Consider the following 27,493-nt stretch of genomic DNA (forward strand, 5'->3'; position numbering starts at 1 on the left):
GGATCGGCAATCTTTTTGTTAGAAAGCTGTAAGTTCTAACTTATAAGTATGAGAAGGGTAATTAGGTAATGATACTACATCTTTTGGACTTTGTCAATAATAATTGACTGATCTAGTAGGCCCTAACGAAATAGTTAACGTGTGTGGCATTTTATATATTTTGAAAAAAATTGTGGCACTTTCTTATTTTGGAAATACACAGTGTTGCACTTTCTAAAAATTCCCCTCTTTTTACTAAAATGAATTACTATAAACGGAAAATGGGTCATTTGTCTAAATATTTTTAAACCACGGTTCAAATGGACGAGTAAAAAGTAGTTTGGGTGAAATGGCCAAAAAAAAATAGTAAGGTTTCCTCCTAGCTTAATTTAAAAAATAGCAAGGATGAAACTGGATACATCCTGTGTAAATTAAAAATAAGAAAAAATATTTGAAAATGGGCACGATGAAACTGGTTACATCCTGCCTATTTTTGCATTTTTGTCCATTTAAACAGTATCAAAATCTAACTGTCCATTTCACCCGGGAATTGTTGATTTTGGTCTTTTTAACCATTTTTGTGTATTATAAACTTAAATGATTTTAATAGATACACGTATCCCCACGTATCCTGTATCCCCGTTTTTTAAAAATTGACGAATCCCGATATCAGTATCCCAGTATCCGTATCCCCGTATCAGTATCCGTACTTCATAGTTCTGTAATTTCCTCCCTTATTGAAAGACATTCGATCATCATCATCAGATACGTATTCTCTATAACTAAAAAGTTAGTTTTATTAATTTGACGCATATATGTATATATATATATGATGTGATGATCATTAGGAATGATGATTTAGATGATTAACTAACATTTCATGTATTCTCTAAGTTCAGGTAAGAAACAATCAACTCAGAAATCACATTTTAATCCCTAGGTGTTAAATTATGAGAAGAAACATAATCTAAAGTGATGTTACAATCTCATTCATGATCTGTATATCCAGAATTTGACCAGGAAAAAGAATTTTCATCAAATAATAAAAGTACCAACAAAGTTCCATAAAAGAGAGTTCCCCTATGTAATTACAATCTCATCTATCTGTAAGTAACATCCAATATCCTGACTAACAGTCGAGATAATTAATTCACAGTCACTCTATTCCAAATCAATGGCCAACTTTTCAAGTATGATGCTAGTCTTTATGGGTTTTTTTCTTCCAAAACCAAGAATCGAATTTTCAAGCACCGAGTCTTTGAATATGAAGATCTTATTATGGAAAGAATATATATACTTCTTAATTAATCTTTTATTTTGAATTTAAATATATTTGATCTAAAATTAATTTTAGTGTTAGCACAAGTCTCTCTATCATTGGCCGGGACATATATACTTCTTAATTAATCTTTTATTTTGAATTTAAATATATTTGATTTAAAATTAATTTTAGTGTTAGCACAAGTCTCTCTATCATTGGCCGGGACATATATAGTTCTTAATTAATCTTTTATTTTGAATTTAAATATATTTGATTCAAAATTAATGTTTGTGTTAGCACATGTCTCTCTATCATTGGCCGGGATAGAGGGACATGAGCATTTTGATCACAGGGGATCTGTACCCACCCATATGTGTGCTGGTAATTTTATAGGCGGTGCTCTCATAATCATATCATCCGTTAGATGTTACTTCTAGTTTTACTTTTAGCAGTTGATATCTATGAATATATTAATATCTTTGTTTTTCAATAATAAAATTATTTTTGGCGATTAAGTTTAGATTCCTTATTATAGATGGTGATATTTTTGGACGAAGAGTAAATCAGTCATTTTACATCCCAAAGGTAGAATAGTAATTTTGGTAGTCCAAGATAAAATGGTAACTCTGCTAAAAATTTTAACCCAGTTAAGGTACTCAGGACCCTGAATACGGTCGGCCATTATCCTATGTAGAGGAGCATGTGAACTTAAACAGTATGAATCACAAGAAAGGATGACGAAGTTCAACTCTTGAAAAAAGAGAAGTTAACTCAAGAAGAATCTTGGATAGGCGCGGAGAGCATTCATCTTTCCGAGACGAATAGTTTTCGTCACTCATTGAAGGAAAGCCTCAATTGCTTCAAGGCGGAAAGTCTTCATTGCTTCAAGGCGAAGAACCTTCGTTGCTCTGAGGCGAGGAGCCTTGTTTACTCGAAGGCGAAGAGCCCCATCGCTTCAAATATAAAATCCTCCATGACCCAAGGTAAAGGCTTAATCTCTCACATGACCATTGTTGGTCAACCTTAAAGATTCCTCAGCGTTATCCCGAGATTTTAGCCTATAGACTATCTGAGACTCCCCGGGGTCGTCCCGCCGGATCTATGATAGAACAACAAGACTCCTTAACGTTTCCACGGTCTTGGGTTGAGCATGAGACAACTTAGCGTTACCACGGGTCTCTTGAAAACCCTGGAAATTCCTCAACGTTACCCGGGGTTTGTGGGTGGTTTAGTACTCTGCACCACGAGTACTAGGCCTCCCCACAGTGCTTCGTCAGGCCCGTCACCTTGCCTCCGTTGCATATGGATGTCTATATTATAGGGGTTGATGACACCTCACAAGTACGAAAATGATAGATTGATGACACCTTTGTCGCGCTGCTCATTTTTTGGTCATCCCCCCGAGTCTTTTCACAGTGTCGGTCCGCACTCCTTCACTTAATGGTGAAAATCCGCAACTAGGTCAAGGATAAACCGAGGTTGTGCACTCCACATGACACACACATCAATAACAAGTCTTTTAGATCTCTTCACATGACTCCACATGGAATCCACCTGCAAACACATGCAAAGTTATGACGACTCGCAAGAATGCTAACACGTCAGACGACATGATACATACAAAGAATGGTCACATCATAAATGGGGGATACACTTAGGATTTTTGTCTGAAAGTTTACGACAACGTGTGGTGTCAGCTTTCCCACATAGAAAGAGAATAGTCAGCCGTATGGAGTCAAATTAGGAGAGACTAGACAAGTTGCAATTGTATCCTTATCTATTCCGAGGATTTAAGAGAAGGTGATGATCTTTTCTCCTTATCGTTATCCCAATGACTAGAGATTAAAATATTGCAGAGCTATAAATAGATTTACAATTAGTCATTTTAAACACATTGTAAAAGAACAACAACAGGTTTTCTAAACTCTCTTTCTTAGAGTATTTTCGTCTGCAACTCTCTATAACTAAGAAACTCTATTCTCACCTCTTTCGACTCCCTTCCATAGACCAACCCTACCTTCCATCTGTGACCGAATTAGTCTTTTAATAGCCATCATCTTGGTTTATGCAAGGTGTATTCGTCATCATCCTCCCATCTCACAGTCGAAAACTCGTATTACCCGACTAACCCTTGTATATTTTTCGACATATACACTTATAATCTGAAGTTTCCAAAATTTGGAAGATTTTTTATTTTCTCTTTCATTTCGTGTTTAACGAATTTTTCAATTTTAAGTAACTTATATTGAATAACTTTTTTAATAAAAACAATAAATATGGATAGGAAATTCTACTATCTCCTTAATATTTTGGCTCTGTCAACGCAGATTAAAATTTTAAAACGGAGGCATATGTATCATTTCATTATATTCATCTTTGATGCATTTATATATATCGTTAATATCAATGAATTGATTATTTTTTCCTTCAATATAAAAATAAAACAAAGTAAATATTTTTCTAGTATGTGTCAGGAAGGTTCATACCTCTAATGAAACCTATAAAATTAGGCTAAAACAGTTTTTTTATACCATAAAAGTGTGAACCCTAAAATACCCCTACTTATGGGTTGTCATATAAATGCCATGTAGGTTCAGACTTCAGAGAGGTCCAGACTATCGAACCTAGAGTCTGGACCATAGATGACCTCACAGTGTAGTCATCAACCCATTACTCTTCGTATGTACTTTCACCTCTTTCTCGTATACAAAATCCCATATTTACTTCTTCATTTCCTCTTCTCTTCCTCAAGGGTCTTCCACCACCCATGCCGTTTCTACCATTTTTGAGGCTCAGAACGAACTTCAAAAACGGGCTTTTTCTTCCTCAAGTACATGGGCATAAATGATAATTGAAAAATCGAGGATTAATACATTGTGCAATCCATATATGCATGCTAACATCATCGTAATATTTTCCAAAAAATAGCGGCCAAAGGCCGTTTAAATTTTTAAACATTTTTATGTTGCTTTTTGTTGATAAAAATCACCAAAATACTACACATGTTGCAAAATGTTTCAAAAATGAAAGAAATTAAATTCGGTAATTTAACGAATATTATAGACTATGGAGAATAACGTCTGATGGTTAACAAAATTAAAAAAATCCCAATTTTTTTTGAAAGCTGGAATTGCTAAATTATCATTTGAAAGAAGTCTACTGTTTCTAAAATTTTGATTGTTCACTATCCTTTGATTTATATCTAGCGAAACAAATGTTTAAAACAAAATCTAGAAAAAATTAATAACTAGGTTATCGTTTTTTTGGGTCTAGGGCTGGCAGCGGATAACCGAAGTCCGATAAACGTTTCCGAAAATACGACATCCTATAGGATTTAATCCGACATATCGGATATCGGATATTCTATCGGATTTTACCAGTTAACCCTATCGGAATCGGAATAAGATGATTCCGTTTGGTTAATATCCGACATCCGATAGCCTAGTGGTGTACTTGTAATCTCCTACCCCTAGGCTATGTATTATCTGTCGAGGGAAACAACCATTCCATTTTCTTCTCTTTCGTCTTTATCATTTTTCTCATTCTCTAACAATACTCACTGCAGAAACTCAGAAACAGATCGATTTATTCGTGATTTGATCGAGAGAGAGGGACTGAGTGATCTATTTGATCGAGAATATTGATGATCACAGACTCTCACTTAAGAAGTAAGTCATTAGTCATGAATCTAATTGAATCAATTGATTGTTTCAAAGTTAGGTTTTTTTTCCCCCAAATCGATTGCGTATTTTCATGTTTGATGTTTGAATATTTCTGTTTTTAACTGTTAGAATCAATCATGTTCTTCTTTTAGCTTTTTCATTACAACTGATTTCAGATAAAATTAGGGTTTCGATTTTGATTTTGATTACTGGGTTTGAAATTTGAGTAGAGATGACGACTGATGGGGTTTATTTGATTTGAATTTAGGGTTTTGAGTTGTTTGATTGATTTCAATTTATAGCAACCAACGACACCCTTAAGATGCTAGCCTGCTATATATTGTTGTTGCTCCAAAGGTATTGAATTTTCAATCTTCATTTTAGTTTAATTCTATGTTTGGATTAGCATTTGGATAAGGTTGAATCCTTTTTTACATTATCTTGATTTTTTAGCTGTAATCTTTGGTTGGAATTGTTGGGGGTTTATATGAAATTTCATGCTTTACCAATTGGAGTGGTGGTGAGTGTTTGGTAGATTTTATCATGTTTATGATATTCAACTACTGTGACTGTCACTAGTATGTAACAAGCAAATCATGATATGTACTAGTAGATGAATTTTATTTTCCATGAAATGTACTAGTATGCAGTATGCTTCTTAATATCTGTATTAAGTTAAACGATCCTAGCTAGTCATTTGCTTGTTATTTACCAGACATTTCAATTTGTATGTGAAAAGAAATTATAATAATATAAGAAGATTAATTCACGTTGTTATTTGCAGAAGTTATGGCTTGTTTTCAAGTCTTCTAATAGATGGTTACTTAGATGGCACTGATTTGTTAACTAGTACTGGAATTATTCCTGCTCTATCTCCTTCAAGCGACATTTGATGCAACGAAAAACAGCCAGTCACGTTTTTATATGTTTGAACCTAATTTTGAAATGTTGCAATATGGTTCTGATTATTTATTCTTGGGTTGTTGTTGTTCTCAGAAAGTAGAAATAAGAAAATATATGCATATGAATTTTCAGACTGTAGGAATTTACATATTTAATGCTTATGGATTATGTAGTTGAAAGGATGGAAACAACCCACTTTGCTTTTCTTTGATTAACTATTTGTCCATCTACTTCTAAGCACTGTTGGTTGTTTGTGAATGCAGATATAGAAGTCGAGGACTGAAGTTGATGCAATGATGCAACATGCAACCAGGTAGCCAAAGAAGATCATCACTAGCCTGTTGACATTGTTGTTTACTCTGTTTCAAGAAGACATGGTTTTTTCTTTTTTAGTACTTTAGTTTGCAGACTGTTTGGGTGTTTGTAGTTTGTTTTTCATGTGTGATGTGACTGAGAAACTGGGAGTAGTGTTTGTGTTTGGTTTGACTTTCAGGTTACACTGAACAAAAACTCTTTACTCTGTTAAATTTGAACATTTATTTTGTTCCCACAAAACCGGATTTTATCGGATAAAAATCCGATATCCGATAGCTTAACCTTATCGGATTGGAATTTTTGGGTTCCGCAGAATGTTATCGGATATCGGATATCCGCTAACCCTTACTCTTAATCTTATCGGTATGGCCAATATCCGACGGATATTTATCCATTGTCAACCCTATTTGGGTCCTTACAAATTTTGGGCCTAGGGCACTCGACCATCTCACCATATGCCTAAGACGGACCTGCCACCACTGCATCACCTTGTTCTCCCTCTGATTATAAAAGTGAAAACTACAGACAGAACCATTCTTCAGATTTTCTCCACTGTGAAACCGACTCTCAGAAATCTGAAGGCGCGCACCCATTTTTTGGAAAAAATTTCCGACAAACCCATATTTTTTAGAATTAGTTTTTCACTTATTCTTCTTCCATCGTCTTCGTTTTTTTCTTTTGATTTCCTTTAATGGGGTTTCTCTGTTAAATTGATTCGATAACTTGAAATCCGGGAGATTAAAGAAGAATTGGATTGAGAAGTTTAGGATCGAGTTGTTATCTTATTAAACTGCAGCGGCCATTAATGGGGTTTCTGTGTTAAATTGATTCGATAACTTGAAAGCCGGGAGATTAAAGAAGAAATGGATTAGTGAGATGCTGAGAAGTTTGGGTTCGAGTTGTCCCTAATTATGATCGAATTTGTAAGAAATTTGGGTCCATTTTGTAACAGAGAAGCTAGGTTTTTTGTGGATGTTTATTCAATGGGGTTTGAGTTGATTAGGGTGCTGATTGTCATGGGTATGATTAGTTTTCTCGAGTTACAAAAGTTGGATTGAATTTGAAGTCGAGAATGGATTGCAATGGTGCTGAAGCATTTGGTTTAATGAACCTGTAATTGAAATAAGAACTACGATATGAGTTGGTATTTAACTCATAGAAGAGGTGGTAGTGATTCTGGTGATGGATTATGGTGATGTTGGTAGATCTGTTTTGTTGCTGCGGAAATTGGTGTTGTGTTGTGTTTGCTTTCAGGAGATGTAATTTGGGTATGATGCAGATGAGTTGGAGGTTGTGAGTTGTAGGAATGGGAAAAATGGGTTTGTTGTTACTTATTTTGAATGAGACTTGTGACCAAACGAAAACAGATTTGAAGTCAACAAAATGGGGATGTTGTTGGTTGGCTTGATGGTTTAAATTCATGAGTGTTATGTCTAGGTGAGGGTTCTGCAGTCGTGAAAATAGATGCATAACCTATTATGCATCTACAAAATTTGTTGCATAACTTGTTATGCAGTCCAGAAAACGGTTGCATAACACAATATGCAACAAGTTTTTTGTCACTGTTAAAACCAACAAAAACAAAGACTGCATAACTTGTCATGCACCTACAATAATATCTGCATAATATGTTATGCAATCGCGAAAATGGATGCATAATGCATTATGCATTCGAGAAAATTGTTGCACAATCTTTTATGCATCGAGAAAATAGATGCATAATGCATCAATTTTTATGTAGTTACGCACTAATACAATGGCTACATAACTTGTTGTAGATGCATAACTTTGTTATGCAGAGGCATAATTTTTTATGCAGTCGAGAAAATGGTTGCATAATTTGTTATGCCTCTGCAGAATGTGTTATGCATCCTTTGTGGAGTCTTCATAATGAATATGTAGTCAACTTTCGAATTTCTCCCATAAAATGATGATCACCTCCGATTTTTTCGTGAAAAACAAAAATTTGATACTGTTGTTTGTACTCGTTGTGTAGCTCTCTTTAAAATATTTCCAACGATATAAAAATTGTAAAATTCCAAGGCGCGATTTTTTAGATATGTTATATCCGAGTTGCGTTGCCAATTATACCCCTGAAAAAAATAATATACATAACGAGTTATGCCTGAAAAATAGTATGCATAACGATTTATGCCTGAAAAAATAGTATGCATAACGAGTTATGTATTGATTCTTAATAATTTCATATAATTAACGAGTTTTCCCCTTATAAAGCTAGCTAGGGCTTCTAAGGGTTTGCTTGCTTCTGAGATATGGGTTTTCTCTCTTTTTGACTTAGTCGCTGTTGTTCATATTTTACTTAATTCAATTATCTTGGTAATGTACAACTCCATAGTCCATCTCGCTTCAATTTATTCAAATTTGTAATCGACTATTTGGGATGTTTTGTCTACTATGCCTTTGAATTTCGCCCATAAACTTTCCAAGAAGTACCAATGTTTTTGATTCCCTTTGAGATATGTTAATGTTAAACCTTATTTGAACCCCATTAATTTCTCTGTGCTTATTAAAAATGTTTTGCAGTTGCACAAGTTTTATTTTCCAACTTATGTCTAGTCTTTTATTAAGTTTCAGAACTAGCCTAATAACTGTCTGAGAAAATATCCCACTAAACTCTGTATTTGAAACTCCACTGTGAGCCGAAAATTGTATTTCTCCATAGATTTTATAGTGAAATCTGCTTCCCACTCTGCAGCTCAAAAACTCCAATACATTGATTTGTTTTAAGGCACATGTTAGATTTTTTTGCTACAATCCATGTTTGTGCAAACACCACATTCTGATAGTTGTGTATCGCCTCTTAACAGCAGCCTTTGGTTTATATTTCAGAGGCCGTCTTTTTTCCCTACTCCTCTTTCCTAATCAACTCAATCATCCATGCCAATTCTAAAGCAGCAAATGACAAAACTTTTCCATTTTTCGAAAGAGACTCCCATTTGTTACCATTCTCAAAAGATAAATCTTTTGCAATAATGGACAAAACGTTCTTGATCATCAACATCTTCTATTTTTGCTGAGCAATCGGTTGTGCTCTCTATATCTTGATTGTTGTGTACGAAAGTGACAAAACTAATGAACCTTGAGTATAAACATTAGAAAGAGATGTTCCTGATAACTTTGCAAGTGTATGACATTGAGACATTTGTATGAGATTATGTTATGAACCTTGTGTGAGCCTTTTGGCTAATTTCTTAGAGTGCCTGTGTGATTAGCAGTTGGTCTTCATTAACAACGATCGATTCAAAGGATGAACCAGAGGATCGATGAGTCCAAATTTTCTGTGTGCATGTTGTTTGTAATTGAATGGGTATGTTGTGTGATATGCATTGGGTGGTTCCCCGCGAAGATTTTCTGTGATTCCCCATAGCTCTTTGCTAAGTTTAGTAGGGCAATGCTACATTGTTTGAATATTACTTAGTAGCCCGGCTTTACCCCGGATAAATATTATTACATTTTATTGTCTTAAGATAGTAGTCCGGCTTTACCCCGGTTGATTATTACCTAGTAGTCCGGCTTTACCCCGGTTAAATCGTGTATATATTAATTTTATATGGGGATATCACTCTGTGCATATCATACTTGATTGTTCAGTCTTAGTAGTATGACTGGGTTACTATGAACTTGACATAGGAAGAAATTCTAGGTTCATGACTAGATATGGTTATTATTTGGAGACTTCGGTCTACGAATAATGATTGGGCCTTTTGTGAACCTGCTATGCGGGGTCAAATCATAGTAATCAAAACTTTATTATATTCTAGACTTAGATGGTGACATAGGGATTTATGAGGTGTACGCATTCCACGTTAATATCTTACGGTACATGGATTCGTGGTATCATTTGAGAGTGGAGTTGTTCCTATAATTTTCTTCTCCATTGAGTGAGACGAGGTTGGGATAACATATGTTTAGGTTGTTTAATTCTTTTCTCATAGATCCATCCGGTGGTGGATCTTTCACGGATATTGCCACTATGGACGCAATATCCGGGGGAAAGAGTTGAAGCAATCTTATGTTTCGTGTTGAGTGTAAAAGGTGTTATTTGTTTTCTTCTATTATTCTGTTTTAGTTTCATTATCTTTTAGAACTGTGAAGCATGTTAGTGATTACTTATAGGTTATATGTTTCCATTGGGCACCCCTTTGGGATGATGTGCTCACTCGTTCCCACTTCAATTTCAGTAATCAGAAGAAATGGTGCGCGTGAAGATATCTGTTATCGTAGCTTAAAGCTTTTTGCGATGTTAAAGATATTATGAATCTTTTATATATCTTTATTCTATATTTTTTTTTGTAAAAAAACACATTAATATATTCATATCACAAGATAGTTCTTATTTATACAATATCAGAGTGTATGTGTTTGTGTTTGGAATTAGTTAATGTAACTGAGTTTTCTTAAGTTCAGAATTATAGGTTTGAGGCTTCAATTAGGTTGTAATCCTATTAGCTAAGTAGGTGATTAGGTTGGGGCGTCACACTATCGAACCTAGAGTCTGGACCATAAATGACCTCACCATGTAGTCATCAGCCCATTACTCTTTTTATGTACTTTCACCTTTTTCTCGTACACAAAATCCCTCTTTACTTCTTCATTTTCTCTTATCTTTCTTCAAGGTCGACCACCACCTAGGGCCGTTTCTATTATGTTTGAGGCTCGAGACGAACTTTCAAAAACGGGCTTTTTCTTCCTAAAGTACACGGGCATAAATGATAATTAAAAAATCGAGGATTAAATACATTTGTACAATCCATATATGCATGCTAACATCATTGTAATATTTTTCAGAAAATAGGGGCCAAATGCCATCCAATTTTTTAAACATTATTTTTGTTGCTTTTTGCCGAAAAAAATCTCCAAAATACTACACATGTTGCAAAATGTTTCAAAAATGAAAGAAATTAACCTACGTAATTTATAATAACTTTGTAATTTAGCAAATGCTATAGACTATGGAGAATAACTTTTGAGGGGTAACAAAACTAAAAAATCCCAAAAATTTGTTAAAGCGCATTACTAAACTATCAGTTGAACGAAGTCTCCGATTTCCAAAATTTTGATTGTTCACTCTCCTTTGACTTATCCAGGGAAAAAAATGTTTAAAAAAGAAATCTAAAAATAATAATAACTAGGTTATCGTTTTTTTTTGGGTCCTTACAAAATTTGGGCCTGGGGCAGTCGACCATCTCACCCTAGGCCTAAGACGGCCCTGCCACCACCGCATCACCTTGTTCTCCCTCTGGTTATAAAACCTAGTTAGGGCTTCTAAGGGTTTGCTTGCCTTTGAGATAGGGGTTTTTCTCTCTTTTTGACTTAGTTGCTGTTGTTCATATTTTACTTAATTCAATTATCTTGGTAATGTACAACTCCATAGTCCATGTCGACTCCATTTATTCAAATTTGTAATCGACTATTTGGGATGTTTTGTCTACTATGCCTTTGAATTTTGCCCATAAACTTTCTACGAAGTACCAATGTTTTTGATTCCCTTTGAGCTATGTTTAATGTTAAACCTTATTTGAACCCCATTATTTTCTCTGTGCTTATTCAAAATGTTTTGCAGTTGCACAAGTTTTACCTTCCAACTTATGTCAAGTCTTCTATTAAGTTTCGGAACTAGCCTATTAACTGTTTGAGAAAATGTCCCACTAAACTCTGTATTTGAAACTCCATTGTGAGCCGAAAATTGTATTTCTCTATGGATTTTATACTGAAATCTGCTTCCCACTCTACAGCTCAAAAACTCCAATACATTGATTTGTTTTAAGGCACATGTTTGATTTTTTTGCTACAATCCATGTTTGTGCAAACACCACATTCTGATAGTTGTGTATCGCCTCTTAACAGCAGCCTTTGGTTTAGATTTCAGTGGCCGTCTTTTTTCCCTGCTCCTCTTTCCTAATCAACTCAATCATCCATGCCTGTTCTAAAGCAGCAAATGACAAAACTTTTCTATTTTTCGAAAGAGACTCCCATTTGTTACCATTCTCAAAAGATAAATCTTTTGCAATAATGGACAAAACGTTCTTGATCATCAACATCTTCTATTTCTGCTGAGCAATCGGTTTTGCTCTCTATATCTTGATTGTTGTGTACGAAAGTGACAAAACTAATGAACCTTGAGTATAAACATTAGAAAGAGATGTTCCTGATAACTTTGCAAGTGTATGACATTGAGACATTTGTATGAGATTATGTTATGAACCTTGTGTGATCCTTTTGGCTAATTTCTTAGACTGCCTGTGTGATTAACAGTTGGTCTTCATAAACAACGATTGATTCAAAGGATGAACCAGAGGATCGATGATCTCGAGGTAGGCATGGCTTGTCATCAAATAAGGTGGGAACTTTGTAACCTTTTTGTAATCTTTAAGTTACTTTATCTTCGAGAATGATGAGTCCATATTTTCTGTGAGCATGTTGTTTGTAATTGAATGGGTATGTTGTGTCGTATGCATTGGGTGGTTCCTCGCGAAGATTTTCTGTGATTCCCCATAGCTCTTTGCTAAGTTTAGTAGGGAAATTCTACATTGTTTGAATATTACTTAGTAGCCCGGATTTACCCCGGATAAATATTATTATATTTTATTGTCTTAAGATAGTAGTCCGGCTTTACCCCGGTTGATTATTACCTAGTAGTCCGGCTTTACCCCGGTTAAATAGTGTATATACTACATTTTATATGGGGATATCACTCTGTGCATATCATACTTGATTGTTCAGTCTTAGTAGTATGACTGGGTTACTATGAACTTGACATAAGAAGAAATTTTAGGTTCATGACTGGATATGGTTATTATTTGGAGACTTCCGTCTACGAATAATGATTGGGCCTTTTGTGAACCTGCTATGCGGGGTCAGATCATAGTAATCAAAACTTTATTATATTCTAGACTTAGATGGTGACATAGGGATTTATGAGGTGTACGCATTCCACGTTAATATCTTACGGTACCTGAATTCGTGCTATCATTTGAGAGTGGAGTTATTCCTATAATTTTCTTCTCCATTGAGTGAGACGAGGTTGGGATAACATATGTTTAGGTTGTTTAATTCTTTTCTCGTAGATCCATCCGGTGGTGGATCTTTCACGGATATTTCCACTATGGACGCAATATCCGGGGGAAAGAGTTGAAGCAATCTTCTGCTTCGTGTTGAGTGTAAAAGGTGTTATCTGTTTTCTTCTATTATTCTGTTTTAGTTTCATTATCTTTTAGAACTGTGAAGCATGTTAGTGATTACTTATAGGTTATATGTTTCCATTGGGCACCCCTTTGGGATGATGTGCTCACTCGTTCCCACTTCAGTTTCAGTAATCAGAAGAAATGGTGCGCGTGAAGATATCTGTTATCATAGCTTAAAGCTTTTTGCGATGTTAAAGATGTTATGAATCTTTTATATATCTTTATTCTTTATTTTTTTTTTTGTAAAAAAACACATTAATATATTCATATCACAAGATAGTTCTTATTTATACAATATCAGAGTGTATGTGTTTGTGTTTGGAATTAGTTAATGTAACTGAGTTTTCTTAAGTTCAGAATTATAGGTTTGAGGCTTCAATTAGGTTGTAATCCTATTAGCTAAGTAGGTGATTAGGTTGGGGCCTCACACTATCGAACCTAGAGTCTGGACCATAAATGACCTCACCGTGTAGTCATCATCCCATTACTCTTTTTATGTACTTTCACCTCTTTCTCGTATACAAAATCCCTCTTTACTTCTTCATTTTCTCTTATCTTTCTTCAAGGTCGACCACCACCTAGGGCCGTTTCTATTATGTTTGAGGCTCGAGACGAACTTTCAAAAACGGGCTTTTTCTTCCTAAAGTACACGGGCATAAATGATAATTAAAAAATCGAGGATTAAATACATTTGTACAATCCATATATGCATGCTAACATCATCGTAATATTTTTCAGAAAATAGCGGCCAAAGGCCGTCCAATTTTTTAAACATTATTTTTGTTGCTTTTTGCTGAAAAAAATCTCCAAAATACTACACATGTTGCAAAATGTTTCAAAAATGAAAGAAATTAAACTACGTAATTTATAATAACTTTGTAATTTAGCAAATGCTATAGACTATGGAGAATAACTTTTGAGGGGTAACAAAACTAAAAAATCCCAAAAATTTGTTAAAGCGCATTACTAAACTATCAGTTGAACGAAGTCTCCGATTTCCAAAATTTTGATTGTTCACTCTCCTTTGACTTATCCAGGGAAAAAAATGTTTAAAAAAGAAATCTAAAAATAATAATAACTAGGTTATCGTTTTTTTTGGGTCCTTACAAAATTTGGGCCTGGGGCCGTCGACCATCTCACCCTAGGCCTAAGACGGCTCTGCCACCACCGCATCACCTTGTTCTCCCTCTGGTTATAAAACCTAGTTAGGGCTTCTAAGGGTTTGCTTGCCTTTGAGATAGGGGTTTTTCTCTCTTTTTGACTTAGTCGCTGTTGTTCATATTTTACTTAATTCAATTATCTTGGTAATGTACAACTCCATAGTCCATATCGACTCCATTTATTCAAATTTCTAATCGACTATTTGGGATGTTTTGTCTACTATGCCTTTGAATTTTGCCCATAAACTTTCTATGAAGTACCAATGTATTTGATTCCCTTTGAGCTATGTTTAATGTTAAGCCTTATTTGAACCCAATTATTTTCTCTGTGCTTATTCAAAATGTTTTGCAGTTGCACAAGTTTTACCTTCCAACTTATGTCTAGTCTTCTATTAAGTTTCGGAACTAGCCTATTAACTGTTTGAGAAAATGTCCCACTAAACTCCTTATTTGAAACTCCACTGTGAGCCGAAAATTGTATTTCTCCATGGATTTTATACTGAAATCTTCTTCCCATCCTGCAGCTCAAAAACTCCAATACATTGATTTGTGTTAAGGCACATGATTCATTTTTTTGCTACAATCAATGTTTGTGCAACTCAATTTAATAAATGTGCAACCTTATAAAATAACCCATTGCTTTACTGTTTTTGTTTATGGCATAAGAAAAGCACATTTGTTTTGGCAATTAGGACTTGCTTGAATGCATTACGTATATCTGTTTTTACCCTCATTTTGAAGTGTGTTGTTATATATATAAAATCATTTGATTTACATTTTTTGCCTTATTCTCTTATGGCTCTTGTTTGCTGTATATTTCATGGTGTGTAGACTATATTTTGCTTTTAGAGCGGGTTTTTGATTAGTTGTGGCATCAGGCTCCCGTTGGCTTGATTTGGTTAAGGTTTTAGAAAATATTCTTTTACTCGAGAATTCACTTGCTGATCAGTTGTGCTATGGGTCTACTTCCAATTCTGTTAGACTTTAATTTTTTCAGTTTTTGTATTGATAACTAATTAGCCCACTTAGACAGTTAGCTGGAGTATCATGATCATGGGGTTTTATGTCCAGCGTTCTCTGTTCATGTGTTGCACAAGCAGTAAGACTTGAGTATCATTGGAAATCCTTTATTTGAAATTGAAATGATTTTGGGTTCTTTTTTCTTTTCTTTTCGTATATTTTTCTCATGTTATAGTTGCATTTATCCGTAAATGTGTATCGATCAGATTGTAAAATGCATTTGTATTATGTATATTAATTGTATTTGTAGCATTCATATGTTTTTTTATAACAAAAATTGCTACTCCTCTGATAATTACTAACCCAAAACTATTGTCTTAGGTGCCAAGTTATAAGTATACCTGGAGAGGTTTCAAGAAAACATAAAGATTCAGTGCCAGTGGTGAAGAAAAGGTAAGTAGCCACCAGAGGGAAATACTATTATGGCAGTTTTATTTGATTAGGTCTACAGTAATGAGTTTTAGGCTCATATAGTAATGAGTCTAATGACTTTTGGGAAAATATTTATAAATGCAATGATAGTGGTAGATTTAAACTCTAACTTAGCAACTGTTATGCTATTGTGTTTCATAGGACTTATATGTACCACAAATTATACAGGGATGGTTACTGCAAGGTAAGAAATTACTCCATCTTGGCGTTTCTAAGAGAACTACGTGAACAATTGGTAGACCATGAGGAAGCCCATGTTCCAGACAATTGCAATTGGACATCTTCTTGGCATGCCAAAAGCACAATCATGGTCTGCGGGGTTATTTGGTTACCTGTTGTCTCGGAAGATTGCCTACCCTGCTGAACCTGGAGAATAAGCCGAAAGAAAAGCAGTAGAAACATGGTTCAGGGTTTATGACAAGGAACTTGGCTTTGGTAAAGTTTCTGACATGTGCGCTCTAAAAAGGTTTGTGATAACTCTTGTGAAAAAGATATATATTCGCTTTGGAAAGACCGAATTTGCTTTGATTCCTAAAACTAAGACCAGAAATCAAACAAAATTCGAGCTTTCGAAAGCAGGGATCCCTGTCCCACAAAGATTGTCACAAACCCTTTTAAAGGTTGATTTCTTGTCAGAAACTTTCCCAAAGCCAAATTCCTTGTCACAAACCTTGAACCACCTTTATACGGATTTTTCTTCGGCATTTTCTTCATCAACAAGGTAGCTAGGAAACCTCCCTAGACAATAAGTAATTAAATAGCTCCCCAGACCACGATTGTTCTTTCGGTATGTCAAGAAAATGCCAAATTGCAGGTGTCAGAAACAGGGCTTGCTCATGGTCTACGAAACTGTTCACGTAGTTCTTTTACAGACAACAAGATGGAGTAATTCGTAATCTTTCCATAGCCAACCCTATATTTTTGGGGGTGGATATACGTCCTACAAAACACAATAGCAACAGTTGCTAAGTTAGACTTCTAATCTACCATTATAATTGCTAATCCTGTCTTAATATTAGTTCCAGTTGACACCTGTTTACCTTTCCTTCATCACTGGCGTTTTATGTTTGGCTAGTCTTTCTAGCTACACAATTAAGCTTCTTAAGATTTCACCTCCTATATCAGTTTATTAAATGACTAAAGCTGGTACATTTCCATTTCAATCTGCAACATACAAAAATCACAATTTCAAATTTTATGACTGTCCAAAAGTATATGGAGTTTCTATTAGGCAGATAAATTCATGATAACCCACTATGTCCATATAAAGCACTACCAGAAACATGAAACCATATTCTACTAATTAACAGAAAACGAGCACCGGGACTCCGCAATTTGAAATTTTGATTAATGGATACAAAATGAAATGCACAGGAAATTCTTCCCTTTGCAGGAAAAACTAACCTTGTCCTGCAACTAGCTAGACACATAAATGGAACACTAAGCATACTATGTCCATACAAAACAACAGCCAAACTATTGCAAAAAAATATAACTCTCTACAGCCTTTATACTGAAACGACTTATTAGGTTAACCATTGATGATGTGTCAAACATACAGAAGTTCTCTCTCGTCTCTAGTGTCCTCTCAAATGAATCTTGGATTGGAAAATGTATTAACAGTGTTTTGAGTCACAATGTTGAAGATCTCACTCTCAGATTAAACCAAAGTGACCAAGTTTTGATACCGTCATCTCTCTTTACTTGTAAGTCCGTAGTTAAATTGACACTATATATAAGACCTAGCATCTGTTTTCCTAAATATATGTCATTTCCAAGACTTGTAAAACTTAAGCTTTGTTAGGTCGAATTTAGAAATGACTAATGACCAACTATTTTCCGTCAGCCCATACTTGAGTGGTTGAGTATTGGAAACCGCACCTGGTCTGATATGAAGAGTTTATGTACTTCAAATCCTGCACTGAAAAACTTGGTTATTTATAATCTGAGAGTAGAAAGAAGACGGTTTTCGAAACTGTTCTCTCAAAATTTATGCACCAAGTCTAGAGGTTCTAATCTATGTACTATGTAGATAGAGTTGGGAAGGATTATGACTTGTCTAGCTTTCCAACTCTAGTTAGAGCAAACACTGAATTTTTCTCTGAAGAAGATAGTGCAATGTGGAAGCAAGAGACAGATTACAGTGCTAATTTTCTTCGAGCACTTGCACAAGTGGTGCATCTAAAAATTTCTGATCAAACCCTGCATGTATTTGTTCTTGCTTGCTGCTATCTTTTGCAAGTTTATGTTTGTGGTTCCATGAATTGATGGGGCAAGTCACAAGTGCAGAAAACTTTTTGTCTTCACTGTATAAATTACAAATGAGATTACATTTGTTAACCAGTTATACTTAAGGAGTCTTTTCTTTTTCAATTTCAAATACAGTTTGCTTCCACTTTGCCTGAGGAAGAAGAAGACGGCGATGTCTATGACACTGATGAGAGTGAAGATGACGATGACGATGAAGACATGGTTAGACGGTTGGTATGGTGGCTACTAGATGTTTTTTATTACATCTCAAGTTAGTTAGCTTCAAGAAACTTACTGGGAATGCAATGGAGATGAGATGGTTGAACTGATTTTGAAGAATGCAAATGCTTTGGATACAATGACTATTTCTTGTAATCCGGTTTCTTACATGAAAAGCAAAAATGAAATTGCAGATATTTCGCGTCTTCCTAGATCTTCAGGGAGCTGTATGTTCAAATTCTCCTAACCAGGGATAAGGTCAGGTTTTCTTCGGTTGGTAAGCGGAGGCATTTTAATTTTTTCTAGAATAAGCTTTACTTTGATATTTAACTGTTCAAGTCGGACCTAGCCTAAGTAGGCTAGGTAATGGGTTGTTTTACATGTTTTGCTGGAGTTAGACCATGAATTGATCTACATCAACACCAGTAATCTAGCTATACATTCATGTGTGTCCATGCTTTTTAATTCTAATGGTTTGACAAACATACAAACTGGAGAAAATTCTTTGAAGCTCCGCCAGTTTCATCGAAGACATTTAGAAAGGAGAGACACATAACTGCAGCCAGTACTTCTGCACTTGTACAACTTTGTTGCTATAACTTAGTATTAGGGTTACCCGGATACGATGATTCTACTGTAATTTTGTAAGACCTTTGCACCCATGCATCGTGCAAATCTTGGTAACCACGTAGATTGAACTAAATTGCCATTTTCGCAGTTTGGTAATTGTTTTGATGGATTTAGTGCTTTACCACGTAGTCTTTGCGTCCCTCAGACCACAAAGAGTCGTCCACAAATTTCATTGATGGGGGTGAGTCATTAGACAAATTCTCTAAAATGGTCTAGAATGGTAAAGCTTTCAAATGCTTATATGCATCCACTCCATATTACGGGTCTAACTCTGGACCTACGCCAGCTGAGTCTAGAAAAACAACAGATGGGCATGCCACAACTAACGCATAGCTAGCACCAAGTCAACCGAGCAAAGAAGCTACACGCATCAAGAAAAACCCTAGGGAACCTTAAGTCTGAATTGGAAATATTCCTCCCTGGCCGACTAGCAAGAGGCAAGCATATAAGTGGCGCCTCTTATTGGGTGTCTCTGCAATACGCACCATATCAATTCCCCTCCGGTTTAACTAACCAGTTGCTGCAAAAATTTCACGCAGTCGTACGAATTTTAGGTCGAAGTGTTTCCCAGTTTGGCCAAGTATTATTTATCGAGCAACCAAAAGTGTTTAGGGGTTTTAAGTTATTTATCTAGTATTATATTCTTAAAAAAACATTAGGCAAGGTTTTAGAAGAAAAGTAGCTTCAATGGAGAATTTACCTTTAGAAATCACAGTAAAAATACTTTCTGGCTTGCCTACGGACTCGCAATTACAGTGCAGAGAAGTATGCACCACTTGGCGAAGTTTCTTACCTAAGCCCAAGAAGGGATTACTTTACAAGGTTTTACACCCCAATGCAGCTAAATTTGAAGCAGAATTCTTCTTTTCGGAACAGAATAATAGTTATGAACAAGGAAGCTGTCTCGGAACACTTACAAAGTTAGATCACAGTTTAATCATGCCAACATCACCCGCCTACAAAAGTTTCATGGTTGGTTCTTGTAAGGGTTTAGTTTGTTATGCAAGTTCAGTAACACGTGAAAGAATAATATATATTAGCAATCCTGTCACCGGAGAGGAAATTCAATTTCCGGCTATTTGTGGCGGTAATGCTTACTCAGAACGGGCAATTGGATTCGGTTACAGCCTTTTAAGCAACAAATACAAGGTTGTTAGAGTTTTGCTGGAAAAAAAATCTTTACCGAGATGGAATGGTTCAGGTGTATACCCTTGAGGGTGATGCTGTGTGGAGAAGCAGACGTAGAACATCTGAAAAACAAAGTTTGTCCAACTTGAGTGCAGCTTCACCATCAGCTGGTGTTTTTGCATGCGGAACTCTTTACTGGATGGATGAGAAGAGTATAAAACCAAAGACTGTAGTTTTTGATTTGGAAGATGAGACGTTTGATTTGATCCCATCAATACATAGAATTGGGAGGGAAATTGTGTGTTCTAGAAATAGTTCCAAGTAAACATGTCACCATATGGGAGTTAAGGTGTAGGAAGACTGTCAAACATACACAGGAACAGGACCGTGGATACGTTTCCCATGGGTTCTGAAGTTCAATATAGCATGGGAAGACTATAGCTGGTTTGAGCCATTTGCTCTAAAGAAGAGCCACAAATGTTTGTTGTGGTACAATGCTTTTCTCTCTTGTTATGACCCAGAAACTAAAACTTTTAGATTGCTAGATGAGACTTTGAAGAAACTCATGGATGATTGTACGCCTTCGGCATATACCACCACTCGAGCAACTCCTTACGTGAATAGCATTGTTTCGTTGAAAGCGATTATGGAGGAAAGATGCGGAAAGAACAGAAAAGTTCTCGAGGAAATAGAATAAGAAAATTTCACTGCTTTTAGGTAATAATACTCAAGTTATCCTCAATCCTTATCTTTGTTTTTTTCCCTTATCAATTTAGCATTTTGACATCAATCGTAAGCACCATATTCAAACTCTGACCAGACTGGAAAGCCTACTAAACTACCTATTTGCTTGGTGCCTGACCGGGTGTGGACGAGATCTGAGTATTTGGCCTACAACAACCAGGGCATGCTCAAAATTCATTGATTAGAGTCGCCGAACCTAGCTAGCTACTTGGAAATTATGGAAGCAGGCTTCCCTAGTCATCATTGTTAAAGTCTATTATATATTGTTTTTTTTTTTTTTGAATTAGGATTTTGAGTTCAATTGTAACCCAAGATTTTCATAATTATCAGAAGCAGAATTCCAATGAGAGTTTTACTTGTCACAGATCACTTACACTTTTCCTTTTTTTTTTATCAGTAGAATTCCTGTAACCTGGTTGCCCTTGAAATCACTAGCCGATCTTGCTGCTAGTAGCTACATAGGGTTTGTAATAGACATGTAAAAATAGTGAGGTCACATGCAAATCTAAGTCATTCCCTTAAGTAACCTGACCAACCAATCCCCCACCACCAATTACAAATCAATGATGAGTGAAACTACTATTAATATGAAAGGGGTATAGACTCTGATCTAGAAAGTGTACACAGAATTTCCCACTAAAAGAACCCGGATGATTATGTAAGGTTACAGAGAAACTATATTTATAGCAGTGATAAATCTACTGATGGCATGCCATACACATTTTTTGTAAAAAAAAAAGGAAAAGAGATCACATTAAGGAAAATTGGATCCTTACAAATTGTCATTAAGCGACTTAAAACTATGTACTTGTGACCCCAATAGAGTTAGCTATATGGTTTGCATCTCTATGGCATGCACATATACTGTCTTAACTCTTCTATACCGTCTTAACTCCTCTCTCAAGCTTGTACGTCTGATCCGTATGCGTGTCACCTGATGACTTATGGTTCTCTGGGGCGCCCAATCTTCAGATTTAGGCCAAATCCATCCGGGACCCACTCTTATTAGGCACTTCTTTAGTTGGATGGGCAGCTCTACTTTTCGCATCAACACGAAAATTCACAAGGAACATTGACATATCAACATGACATCAAGTACTTAAAGTGACTCTTTGTTGTTCCGATCGAATCTTAAAAATTCAAGAGGAACCCTTGATGATTTGAAATCTGCCCAAGGCTTTCTGTCAGTAACCAATTACTTAAATGTTTTCATGAAGCTTAAAATTTATCATGAAGCTTAAAATGCCTCAGTACCGATCGCTTGACCTGCCAAGCTTCCAAGGAATTGCAGCACAGATCTAGCATATTGACCAGAAGTGGGAATAAGTGTTGGTGCATATAAGGGTTCCAATCCGATTGGAATGAGTAATCAATTCAATCAAAATTAGGGTTTTTGTTCAATCGGAATTGAGGGGGATTCAAGAACAGGATCAAATTCATACTAGGAATATATGTATTCTAATCAGAACACAGACAGTTCCAAGTTCCAATATACCAGAATAAAAAAGACATATCATTTCCATAAATATCTAAAACAGAGTGAGAAACTGCTAAATAAAACTATTTAAAGACAAAAAAACAAAAAGGATTGGCTAAAATGGATTAGCTAATTACAAAAATTATATCTTCACTTTAGATGTAACTACTGGCGAAGATTTTTCATTAGAATATCAAAACTAGTCATAAAAATCCAAGGTGACCAAACTTGTGATCAAAAAACCCCACTCAAATATTGGGATCCATTAAAACTCCATCGCAAACAAAATTTATACAAAAATCCCAAAATTTTAAAAATTGATACAAAAAACCCAAAATTTAAATGTTGGTTTCATCAAATTTTATTTTGGTTTCATCATAAAATCATAAAATTTGATGAAACCAAAATAAAATTTGATGAAACCAACATTTAAATTTGGGGTTTTTGTGTTACTTTTGATTTGATGGGTTTTTTGTGGAAGGATGGTGACACCTCTGGGGTTATAACTCGCGGACCGTTAGAATATACATCCTGTTACAGGAACAAAAAAAACGAACGGCTTAAAATCTACAACATTCTAGATGACGACACAGAAAAGAATCCAAGCAAAAGGTGGAACCAAGAATGAAATCATAATAGTTTATTGAGAGGAAAAATCATTGTGTTGTGGTTGTTGTTGATGGACATACAACATGTATTTTCGTTTTTGTTTCCACTCATGGAAAAACATGAAGAAAATGAGATAGATCTGTTTGCTGCTGGTGTTGATATTTTAGTTTAGGGTTTGGATATTTTTTTCTTTCACTTCAAGAAGACGGAGGCGGTGAAGAAGAATTCTTCTTATAGGCTGAGAGATCTGGCCGTTCGGTCTAGGTTTATATTTCTTATCGTTGATTTTTGTGAAAGGACAATTTTACATCAATATTTGATTGAACGGCTCACGCCTATTTTATGACTGACCGTAACTGCTGACCAAGGTGTATCAAATTGTAGGCGGCTGTGATTGTTTTTCTAAGGGCCTTCCTTTACATACCCTAAAAATACTAACGGTACCCCCATCTGTTAGTTATTTCGGTTATAATTTAGTTAACTTTAAAATCCTTGAATTATTAGAAAAATTTGATAACGATACCCCCTCTCTCAAATTTGTATAGCCATCCTATTTCTAACTATATTCACATTTCACATAATTCTGCTTTCTGCAACCAATTATTAAACCCATAACCTGTATCCGGTATTTGACTACTTCCATCTTCCACCTTCAACAATACAACAAGAAGAAGAAATTACCAGATCAAAAGTGAAATTCCATGAAGAAATTAAACAAAAATAAGAGTTTTTTTTAGGGCTAACAATTTTGTAAAAAAGTGAAAGAATTCCAAGAGCTAACATCATTAATAGAATGCATGAATGAAAGCACTTAGTAGAATCAAGAAAACTAGGAATTCATTAATGGCGAAAATAAAGTTTTTTACAGAAAAACAAAGCTTCTGAATAATGTTCAGATACATTAAAGAATATGACCGACACACTATTTAAGAAATGAAAGTGGTTGGTGGAGAGATAGTCATAGCTCAGCCAATGAAAGCGCTACACGTGCTCTTCTGGTATTGTTGGATGCCAGCTATCCAATGACTGGATGCCAGCTATACTGTGATTGTTATTAGCCCCCCTCAAATTGTAGAGGGCAGACTTCACTAGTTCAAAAATGGGCTTAGGTAACAGTTCAAAACTGTCACCAAAGTATTTATGTGACAGTTTTGAAAAAAATTGGACTGTCACCAAAGCCCCTGTTACGAAAGGTCTTTAAGAAACTGTTACAGAAACATGACTGTAAGGTAACAGTTATGTCATAAACCTGTCGTTGTTGACCAGATACCGTGATATTTTCTTAATAAAACTGTCATCGAAAATTCGATTTCTTCTACTAAGGTAACAGTTTCTTTATCAAACTGTTATTGTTGACAAGTTACGGTAACATCTTCTAGTGTAAAACTGTCATCGAAAACACCATTTCTTATACTTGGGTAACAGTTTTCTCATAAACTTGTCATAACAGCCAAGTATATCTAGATAAAACTGTCATGTAAGCCATATTATGCGACATATTATCTGTTAAACTGTCATCATACACCCAACTTTAAATTGATAAACAAAGCTAAAATAACAATTGTATTTCTGAAAGAATATTTCATAATTTAAGGTTCAACAAATGATAGAACAAAGGATAAATTAAATGAAATGTCATTCTTCCATTACAAGAGAAGAAAAATCATGAACTTCAATGCACTAAATTTAGCAACTTCAACTGCCTCTTTGTTTGAAGGTCTAGTTTTCGATATCTTTAGAAGAATTCTTATAGTTGTAGCCTTCACTGGAAGCTCCTGCAGCAAAGCACTCTCGACACTTGGCTATTGCGAAGCAGATCATATTTCAAAACAAAATAAGATCCCCATCCAAAACATGCCAGGACCAAAAAAAGAAATCATCCTAACCCGCGCCAATTTAGGGAACTAGTAGTCATAGAAATCCCTATTCAAAATGCAACTGAGAAAAATAATATACGACACATTGCACGAAAAAAATAAATATTGGCAAAATCATCCCTACTAAGTGTTAGTTGACTAGTCCATACCTATGAAAGTAGCTCGCAATCATGGAACAAATGAAAATGAATAAGAGAAACAAATATTGTTCTTAGTTCAGTGTACGTTATACCCCTTTTCAGCAAAAAAAACATAAGTAGAATGTAAACAAACCTGAAGCCCAAGCTGTGATACATTCTTACACAACTGTAATGCTCCGTAAAAACCTTCTACTTCGTCTTATGAAGTCCGAGCCTTTGGTGTGATGATTACTGGGAATCTTTTTTAGAGCCACTTGTATTGTTACAGTGCAAGTTTTCTTTTCTAATTATCGTTTTATGAATTCCCACCTACTTGAATATATTACATATAAAGGCAAATAATTAAAGACAAATAAGGGAAGTACCTCGATATGCTGCCCTTTTGAACAATGGGACATGGTAGAATCCTTTTTTGAAATACAAAACTTCAAAAGTTTCCCTCCACGCCACAAGGACTTTTTTGCAGTTTCGAAGATTGCTAATGGTATTTATTACACCATCCCCTTCGCCTGGGAGTTGGTCCAATAGATCCTGCATCGTTTTAAGTAACAGAGTATTCAACCAAACAATCAGCCACCAGCTCATCAAACTAGAAATACAATCTTAGTTTACAATCAAACACATACACAAAATAGATGTAGATAATGCTGAGCCATTATTATACTAAACACTCCTGGAAACGTAAGAAAAAAAAGAAACACACTGTCACTTATATGTCCATCCTAATTTACATGAGCGCTCAGGCTTGCTTTAGAGAATTGAACTTTGAGGCTTGTTCGACTCGCTTATATCATTGTTCCCAATAATTCTGGCTGAAAAGCAGTCAAACTGGAATGTTTTCCTCCATGGAAAGAATGAAATATGCAATACTGGAAAGGTTTCCCTTTCCATTCTTTATTGGACGAAATAACTCTCATGGATTTTAACAGATCCTTTAACTGCAATTTATGCTGCAAAGATTAACGAGCATCCTTCCTTAATTGGTTCCAATATGATGGGGTAAAATAACTGAAAACCACAAAAAGGATGTGAGTGACTACCTTAATACCAATGAAATGGCCTTCTGTTTAGAACAGAGAGATTAAACAATGAAGCCCATGTCTATATTCTGCAGAACAAGTGCAACCTAGACTATGCGCCAAACTTTATTGTTCAGAGGAAAAATTTGAACACGATAATATAATTTTATGCAAATAGGAAGACAAAGTAAGAAAACACATTTGCCCTACACAGATTAGAACGAAGAACACTAGCTAAATAGACAATCAACTTCTTAAATTAAACCCACACAAATTAGATGACTGCAAAAACATTACATATAGGCAAAGATCTAAAATGCCCGCAAAAACAGTACATATAAGAAAAGATCCAATTCTAAGCAACAAACAAGAGAGAGAAGCAAGAGATAACAGTAAGGAAGGAACTACTCAGGGTTGAAGTATATGACTAGGATTGCTGAGGCAAGTTTAAACCTTGGGACACATTGCTAATCGCTACGAAAAGTAGTGTTTGAGGGGTTTCAGGGGTAACTAGAGCTCAAGGACCTAAATGATGGACATCAACTTCACATGAATCATGTATAACAATGTTCTGGACTGTAGCTGACAGCGTTCAGCTAGGTACTGATCCACTACGCGAGACAATTTTTTCTTATAATAACCACATCAGAAGGATCAATTAACCAACCTCCGTTTCACCAACTTAGAGCATGAGTCTAGTTAGTTGTCTGAATTTGACGATAGAATTTCATTCAGTGGCAAGTTTAAGCCCATCAGTAAAAATTCAAGAGGAGAATCACCCAATGACCCAAGTCCAAGTGATAACAATTCAAGTAAGAATCATTCATACCCTCCCTCATATCACTAAAACAAATATAAACTAATAATTTAAATAATTTATAGATGCAATTGCTAAGAAATAAACCTTTGAATTAAGGTCAAATTCGAGATAAAGAAAGAAAAGAGAACACGGTTAGAGTAAGAACATTAGACATGTTTGAGAAATGATAAGCGAACATTTATACATTTAAGACATATGGAAGAGTAGCACCAACACTAGACAATATATCCTGATTAAATTAAGGTCATCCACGAATTTCATTACTTAATCTCTAATGATTGACCAAACCAACAGTATCTTGATGCCAAAGCAGAAATCAGTCCGTAAAAAAACTCATTTTTAAACCCAATCATCATCAGCTAAAAATTGGGCATCATTCTTAGCCCAAATACCCAGAAATAATCCTATAGGATCAAAAGGAACTAATTATATGAGACACACAGTCACCCGATTTGATGAAATCATACTTGATTAAAGGATCCCTTGATTAAAACACTACGAAATGAAATAAGGGAAAACGATTATTCATGGGCTAAATTTCACAAAACTAGAATTAAAGAAGTAGAAGAAATACTTGCCCCGTCACCCATGAGAAGAAGTTTAATAGGTCTAATTCTTGTAAGTGCTGCTGCCATTTCTTCTT

The 27,493-nt window shown here is 35.3% G+C and overlaps 1 protein-coding gene and 1 long non-coding RNA gene across 2 annotated transcripts; both read left to right on the forward strand.

The window, feature by feature from the left end:
- Nucleotides 1–14,592: 14,592 nt before the first annotated feature.
- LOC113332371 lies at nt 14,593–18,713 on the forward strand. The gene is made up of 3 exons (XR_003351462.1): nt 14,593–14,629; nt 15,827–15,898; nt 18,323–18,713. It is a non-coding gene; the product is annotated as an uncharacterized LOC113332371 (long non-coding RNA).
- Nucleotides 18,714–19,723: 1,010 nt separating this feature from the next.
- On the forward strand, nt 19,724–20,861 carry LOC113332468 (putative F-box protein At1g55070). Its single transcript, XM_026579004.1, has 3 exons — nt 19,724–20,185; nt 20,238–20,485; nt 20,702–20,861. Exons 1-3 carry the CDS (start codon nt 19,724–19,726, stop codon nt 20,859–20,861), a joined length of 870 nt encoding a protein of 289 aa, XP_026434789.1.
- Nucleotides 20,862–27,493: the final 6,632 nt, after the last annotated feature.

Source organism: Papaver somniferum, unplaced genomic scaffold (genome assembly GCF_003573695.1).
Source record: "Papaver somniferum cultivar HN1 unplaced genomic scaffold, ASM357369v1 unplaced-scaffold_131, whole genome shotgun sequence".
Lineage (NCBI taxonomy): Eukaryota > Viridiplantae > Streptophyta > Magnoliopsida > Ranunculales > Papaveraceae > Papaver > Papaver somniferum.

Excerpts from the sequence above, each read along its gene's own strand:
- LOC113332468 (XM_026579004.1), top strand. The coding sequence starts at position 19,724 with ATGGAGAATTTACCTTTAGAAATCACAGTAAAAATACTTTCTGGCTTG. Across the intron at positions 20,186-20,237 it reads TTTTAAGCAACAAATACAAG|GTGTATACCCTTGAGGGTGA; the intron begins GTTGTTAGAGTT and ends GGAATGGTTCAG. Across the intron at positions 20,486-20,701 it reads TGTTCTAGAAATAGTTCCAA|ATTGCTAGATGAGACTTTGA; the intron begins GTAAACATGTCA and ends TAAAACTTTTAG.